At 67.2% G+C, this 7,508-nt stretch overlaps 1 protein-coding gene across 1 annotated transcript in view; it reads right to left on the bottom strand.

The window, feature by feature from the left end:
* AGAP3 (ArfGAP with GTPase domain, ankyrin repeat and PH domain 3) overlaps positions 1 to 7,508 on the bottom strand; it is a 97,058-nt gene that overhangs the window by 42,625 nt on the left and 46,925 nt on the right. Inside the window, exons 7-8 of the mRNA XM_025193515.1 lie at positions 5,258 to 5,385; positions 1,479 to 1,634 (exon numbers count right to left, since the gene is read on the bottom strand). Of these exons, the coding sequence (XP_025049300.1) occupies positions 1,479 to 1,634; positions 5,258 to 5,385 (284 nt within the window). The remainder of the gene's footprint in view (positions 1 to 1,478; positions 1,635 to 5,257; positions 5,386 to 7,508) is intronic.

Raw genomic sequence — 7,508 nt, 5'->3', positions numbered from 1 at the left:
GTCCAGAGCTCGGGGCCTGCACGAACGGGGGAGCGGGCACGGCTCGGAGCAGAGCGCAGCAGGAGGGAGGGAGGGAGGGAGGAAACGGAAGAGACCGCGTGCGCCGCTCGGACCCAGGGCACAGGGCTCGGTGCCCCTGCCCATGCCAGGCCCCTCGCAGGGGCCCTGCACACCCACCCCTGGGGCCGGCGCTCTCTGGGGACACGCTGCCGGCCACCCCCTCTGCAAAGAGACCCGGGGTCCCCTGCCCCGCACGCATAGGGGTGGGAGAGGGACGCGCGGCAGGACTGGCCCTGCCGGCCCAGCTCGGCCGAAGAAGTGCCCTGCCCTGCCCTGTCCTGCCCTGCCCCAGCCGCGGGAAGGGGCGAATCGGTGCCATCAGGAGCTGCTGCCGCCACCGCCACCAAATGGGGTGAAGCCTCCAACGGGAGCCGTGTGCACGCGCCAGCGAGCAAGCGAGCGGGAGCCCCGGCACCAGGGCGATGTCCACAGCGAGCAAGCGCAAGCCCCGCAGCAAGCCCCACCGCCCCCCAAGCACAAGAGCAGCGAGCAAGCGAGCGGGGGACGGCAGCTAACAGCCGGAGCGGGGGCGAGCCGCCGGCAAGCTCAGGACCGGCTGGGCGAGCAGCAGGATGAGCGCAATGGAGCACGAGCGCGGCAGCAAGCGTGAGCGTGAGCAGACGGAACGGCGGGTGAAGGCGGGCGCGCGCCGTGAGGACGAGAGTGCAGCAGGGCCGCGGGCCGGTGCACGCACGGGGAGCCGTGGGACGGGGCTGGCAGGGGCTGCGTGTGTGCGCAGGGGCAGGGGAGCTGCGTGGGAGCATAGGACAGTGTCTGCAAGGCACGGGCACGTGTGCAGGTGCATCCAGGTGGGGGAAGGGGCTGGAGGACGACCCGGGGGTCGTGGAGGTGGCGGGGGGCAGCCCAGGGAGCGTGTGGGCACGGAGCCGACGGGGGGACGGGGCCGCGTGTGCCCGGGGCGGGTGCAAACACAACCAGCAGACAGCGCCCCGGGGAGAGGGGTCCCCAAGCCAGGCCGGCTCCTCGGACCCCTGCTTCGTTTCGGTCCCCCACCCCAGACTCACCCGGGCCCCACAGCAGCTCCCTGGTGCCCGGCGAGAGCCACAGCCGGCGCAGGTCTGGGCGCCAGAGAAGAGGGGCTCCGACACCACGGAGGGAACCGGTCGGCACCGAGCGCCCAGCCCGGCGCGTGCCGTTCCCTGCGGGGCAGGAGAGAGGGTGCCCACGCTCCCTGCCGCCGGCAGGGCACTGCCACCCCCACCCGTGCGCACCCCGGTGTGGGCAGCACTGTGGCCGTCCCCACCAGGCCCCTGCGCCCGCCCTCCAAGGGGCCGTCACGGGCGCAGGGCACCGCTCTGCCCGCGGCCCGCCCCCCAGCCCTCCAGCACCATGCACGGCCGCGGGCACGTGCAGCCCCGCTCCCCCGTCCCCGACCGGCCTGGCTCCGCGGCGCTTACCGTGAAAATGTTGGAACGACGCTTTGACTGCTTGCGAATGGGGGTGGGCGTGTTGGAAGCGGCGATGGTCTCGATCCGCAGCTCCCGCTGGCTGATGCTGGGGGTGGAGGGCACAGAGGAGGAGTAGTCACTAAAGGCTCCGCTGCCGTTGGTGGCCTGAGAGGCAGAGACAGAGGGTGAGCGGGGCCGGGCGGGAGGGCGGCTGGAGGCATCCCATTCCCCTGCCCCCCATCAGGGCTCCGGGGCCGGGGGCACTGGCCTGGGACACAGCAAACCAGGGCTCCGTTCCCAGGCCGCAGGGCTGGGGAGAGCCGTGACCCTTTGCGCCTCAGTGTCCCCACCTCTAAAACGGAGCTAAAGATGCCATGCTGCTTGGCAACAGGAGACCTGCAGGCGAAAGGGACTGGGCGATTTCCGGAGACGCCCCTCGGGGTCAGGCCGGCCGTGTCGGCTGGGGTCACACCGGTGCCTCGACCGCAGGCAGCGGGGCTCGAGGGAGGCATGGTCACGACTGGGGTGATGGCTCCCCTCTCGCCAGGCCGCATGCCTCTGGCCACGTGGGAGTGCAGGCTCCATGCGGGCAGCTGGGAGCTCTGTCCATCCGGACACGGCTCTGCACAAGTGCTGGGGGCGGCCGGCCAGCACAGCCAAGCCCCCGCCCCGGGGCACGAGCAGGCACCCCCTGCCCTGGGAGCAGCAAGCACGGGCCAGGCATCAAAGCAGCCCCTGCCGCCCACAGCTGGTCCCAGCTTTGGTCCCGGGAGAAGCAGGCTCCGGAGGGCCCCGGACCGCGGTCGTGGAGGCGACTGATGCATCCCTGCAGCCCGTGCATGGGGGGCTGTCGCCAGCTCTGCTGCAGGGACGACGCGTGAAAGGACACGTCTGCTGCTGGCTGTCCCGGCAAGGCTGGGTGCTGTCCTCTGCCCCGTGACCAGCCTGGGCAGAGGACTTCTCTGCTGCTTCGAGGACGAGACTCGAGATGCTCGGGGCTGGGATCCAGGCCTGAGGCATCAGGGCTTATCGGCCCCGTGTGCGTCAGCCCCGGGGTGCGGGGGTCCGCCTGGGGTGGGCCAAGGCGTCGGGAAGCATCACAGGCTTGGAGAGCACCCGCAGCACCGCACCTGTCCCATGCTGCTGGGGTAGCGGGAGGGGGCTCCAACGGTGCGGGGACGCGGCGGGGCCCGTGCAGCCCCGAGAAAGCTGCTGGCCAGACGCCCCCGCTTCTTAACCCTAACCCCGCTCCAGACGCGAGCCGGCACAGCCACGCAGGCAGTGGGGACAGGCAGTCGTGGAGGTGGGACCCGGCACGGACCAGGCTCGTCTCACAGGGTGGCTTCCTCCCTGCCTGCCCGGAGCAGGGATTTCGGGGGACCCCACAGAGGCCCTGGGCACTTTCTGGGGCGCTGCGATTTGTGGGTGTCCCAGCTGGGCGCAGCTGCCGAGATCCCACATGCAGATGCGACGAGTCTCATGGTCCTTCCTGGGCTGGCTGTTGGCTCTCCGGCCCGTGGCCGCGAGCCGGGCTCAGCCCCGTGGGCCATTGCACAGACTTGGCTTGTGCCGACCCCAGGTTGTCCCGAGGCCTCCGCCGTAACCTGGCCCAGGTCCTCAGCCTCTGGCCACAGCAGGCCGCAGCCTCTGTCCTACTCGTCAAGCTAGTTTTCGGGTGCCCTGAACGATGCCAGCAGGACACCCCTCTCCTGGAGCAGCTGGGTCCACTGTCACCCTCTCCCTGGGGCACCCGGAGGCTCAGGACAAGCCGCCCCCTGCCCAGGCTCAGCCCCCCGCTCCCCACAGCTCCGGGGTGCAGCGGCATCCGCTCCTGGGGACTGTCCGAGCCGTCAGGCTGATCCCACGCCTGCTCCTTAGCCCTCAGCCCATGCTGGCTCCTCTGGGCGCCCTGCACGGGCATGCCCTGCCGCAGGACAGCTGCTAAGTGACTGCTTCACTCCCCCCCAAGGTCCTGACCCACCTGCCCAGGCCCAGTGGCTCCTGCTTCTCTACAGCTCCCACCTCTGACCAGCTGGTGCATTTCTAGGCAGCGATTGCAGCCCAAGGGCTCACCAGGGCAGGCACAGCGATGCAGATATGTCCCATCCCGGCTGCATGCTCCGTGCCTGACAGGACTGCCCGTTGCCATCCCGTGACCGGCTGGGGCGCCAGACCCCGCTCCTCCGTGGCTGTTCCCGATGCACGTGCACTGGCCTCGGGGCAGCAGCTCTTGTCCGTGGCTCCCCCAGGCACGACCCTGCCTCGTGCACCACTGAACTTCAGCCCATTCTCTTGCCTCAACCGACCGCCTCTTCCGGGCGATGCCCTGGTCCTACCATGGAGCCGCGGGGCTGGCAGGGAGCTCCACAGGTCACATCTAGTCCAGCTCCCACCTGAGGCAGGACCAGCCCTGTCCAAACCAGCTCAGACAAGTCTACAATCCAACCACTTAAGCAAAACCCCCAGGATATGGGGGGCCGCAGCTGCCAACGTCCTGCTGCTGCCAGGGTGGGGGCATGGGTACTGCAGTGACCCAGGCCGAAGCCACGACCCTGCTGCAGAGAAAGGCAAAACCCCCCAGTCTGGACCAGTCTGAGCATGGGGAAAATCCCTTCCTGACCCAAAATATAACCAGTGCTTTGAACCTGAGTGGAGGGGCCATTGCTTTGATCCCACGAGCCGGTCCTGATGATGCATGTTGAGGTCGTAGATGGACACATGACATCACACCCGTCCCAAGGACATGCCAAGAGCCTCCTTGCAGCACACTAGCTCCCTGCTGGCATGGTGCACCGTCGTCCCATCGTCCTCTCCCGTTTCACCAGTGCCTTCATCCCATGCGGCTCGTGCGGCAACCCCGCTTCAGCCAACGCTTTCCCACAAGGCGCCGGACCAGATGCTTTGCTGAAGCCTGGAGCAACGGTTTCTTCTGCGTCCCTTCTGCAGCTCCCAGGGTGGAAGTGGCAGCAGGTGGGTCCATCTGGCAAACGCCCGCCCGACTGTATACCCTCCTCCATTCTCCTCGGGGCTTTTTCCACTGCCTGATGCAGCACCGCGACTGGACCTGCAGCTGCCCGGGACCACATGCTTCCCTTTTCCCATTCCCAGCACCCATGCAGGATCCTCTCCAGTCACACGGGGCCATGCCAGCCTTGCTGGACTCATTACAGGTCCTTGCTAAAAGGCCACAGGGCCACGTGCCAGGGCTTTCCAATTCAAAGCTCTCCAAGCTTGGCTGCCAGCGCTGTCACAGCCACCCAATTTCTGTGCCCCGTTCCAGTCATCCGGCCTTCGCCCCTGTGCTCGGCATCGCCGACATTGCTGAAAGTTGAGGCCAAGCGCCCAAGGGGTCATTTCTAGGTTGTCTCTTGGCCCGCTCTGCCGCTGCCTGGTTCCCTCGGGGTCTGGTGGAGCTGGCCCCTGCTGCACAGACTCTGCTTCCTCCCGGGGCTGCAAAGCCCCCTCCCCGGCATGGGGGAAGCAGCACAGCAGGGCCCCCACGAGCCCCAGGGGCTCTCCTGGCATCTCTGAGCCCTGCCTCCCTGATGCCTACGATAACTCCCCGCCCCCCATCTGCACCTCCCGGCTGTGCCCCATCCCGGGGGGGGACCCTTGTGCTGCAGGAGGGACCGTCCCCATCCCCAGCCCCCGGGCAGCAGGGCCGAGCCGCGGAGCTTGCACCCAGCGCTCTCCCCGTGGGTGTGGGAGGCATCTCCTGTGGGGCATGGTCGGAAGGGGGTGCCCCGGGACGGGTGGGGGAGGCAGCCCTGCCGCGGCCCCGCTCTCACCTGGTTGATGTGCACAGAGGGGATGGAGGCCGCAGAGACGGACGAGTGGCTGGGCGAGTTGGGCAGGGACTTGCAGGGGCCGATGGAGAGCTGCTGCTTCTTGCGCAGGGCGACCACCTTCTGCGCCACTGCAAGAGGAGAACAGGGTCAGGGGCCAGGCCAGGCGGCAGCTTTCCTAGAGGCCCCAGCCGCGCTGTGGGCTACAGTCAGTCCCTGGGCTTGGCCCTGGGGAAATCTAACCCGTGACCTGCTCACACCCGGCTCCCCAGTGACCAGGACCAGGGATGCAGCCCCGCACGTGCCCCAAATGGCCCCGACCACCCAGCTCCAGCCCAGACACCAAGCTCCCTCCCCTGGGCTGCCCTGCCATAACCCCCGGCAGCCCACGGTCCAGTCTGCCCACCTCCCAGCATGCAGAACTGAGGGCTGCCGTGCCAGCCGCATGCAGGGGCTGTCCAGGCTGCAGCAGGCAGCATGGGAGGCGGGGAGCCCCCAACCAGCAGCGCTCCCCTGCAACAAGGGGCCAGGCACCTCTGGTCTCCTCCACCACGGGGCCGAGCCGCACAGCCCCGGCCCCACGAACAGGAGCAGGCCCACTCTGCACGCCCTTCCCCACCTCCTCGCTGGACTGGGCCTCGACTGGAGGGCCCCCATCACGCCGGGCACTGGCCCCATGCAGGGCTGGAGACCGTGTCCACGGGGCTGTGACCACGGCCTGGCGAGATGGAGATGCAACGAGACGGGCTGGGCAGCAACAGTTGCGTCACTCCAAGCGGAGGGAGGAGGCTTCTCGCCCTCTCCGTGGCCCAGGCGAAGGCCAGCAGGCCCCAATGCACGCAGGCCACGCCACCGGGGCAGGTGCTGGCAGATGCCCAGGCCAAGCATGTGGACCAGAGCCTCCTGGACTCTTCAGGAGCCGGCTGAGGATGGCTGCTCGCACACGACCTGCATGGTGGGTCCGGGGGGGCATTGGTGCTTCGGCACCCACCCCCTTTGGTCCCTGCTCCACCCGAACCTTAAACCCAACAGTCTGGTGCTGACACTGGCAGTGGCATTTCTAGTCAGGCAGCGCTGAGGGAGTCACGTGACTTCATAGCTCACTGCCATCTACCCGCTTCCTGCTAATCTCTGCACTCCACATGTTAACGACGCGCTCCTCTTTGCAACTGTCTGGACGTTTCACCAATGACGCTCTCCTCCGTTCTGCCTCCGTCTGTTGGCTGCTCCTGGGCACGAACCTCCTATTTCACAGCCCCACAGGTTGCTTTCATCTCATTCCGATGAAGTGATATTTGGGTTTGCTTCGATCTTAAACCAAATCACACAGACCTGAACCCCCAGGATATCAGTGAAGCTTCTAGTTTACTTTTAACTGGACAAAACTGTGTCATGTTCACCATCCACACGTCCTTTCCAAAGTTTAGGATCTGCTCAGGCCACCTTGTCTGGATCCCTCCAGGGGCTCAGAGTGCACGCATGCTCCCCATGGCTCCCGGGCGGTTGGAAACGGAGCAGGGCAGGACAAGGCAGGCAGGGGAGGAGGCTGCAGGTCCATGGTGCAGTTCAGTGGGGAGCCCCTGGCCCTTGGTCTGTGGCAGGAGGAGGCTACTTTGGTGTGCCACGACCTGCCCTCCCCGCGTGGTCTGTCATGCTCCTCCCAGACAGTTCCCTCTGTGGAGACTACAGCACAGCTGGGCTCGGTGAGATCCGACTGTGCTGGGACCCTGGCTTGGAGCTCCTCTATCCAGCAAGTGTGCACCCCGAGACCACTGGCATATGAACCAAGGGGGAGGCGATGGCTCCGAGCCATGGGCAGCAGGGAGCGTGGGGCATACGCAGCTCAGGAGGCTTCACCTGGGGAGAGGCAGGCAGGGGATGGAGCAAGGGTGAACCGCACAGCGCTGTGCATGGGGCTCCAGAGCCCTGTCTCTGCCAGCCTGAGAGGCTGCTGTTGAATCCCTCAGGGCGGGGGTCTCCCATCTTGTCCGCATGACAAAAGCCTGGGGCCTGGGAGGCGATGCTCTGGTCACCTGGGCAGGGAGAAAGGCCCAGCCCTGTGCGCGGGCCCAGGTAACCAGGGATGCTTGGGAGATGGGTCGGCTTGTGGCCAGTATTGGCAGCTTCGGTTGGACCGGGATGCTGAGGTCAGAGGGGTTATAAAAAGGCCCGGGCCAGGAAGAAGGGCAGCCATTAGCCATGCGGTCATCCAGGTGAATCTGAACCTGGCTCTCTCCTCATCACCGCATGCTGC

This window comes from Alligator sinensis, unplaced genomic scaffold, assembly GCF_000455745.1.
Source record: "Alligator sinensis unplaced genomic scaffold, ASM45574v1 scaffold1660_1, whole genome shotgun sequence".
Classification (NCBI taxonomy): domain Eukaryota; kingdom Metazoa; phylum Chordata; order Crocodylia; family Alligatoridae; genus Alligator; species Alligator sinensis.
Note: the sequence above shows the minus strand (reverse complement) of the source record. Positions and strands in the feature narration are given on the sequence as shown.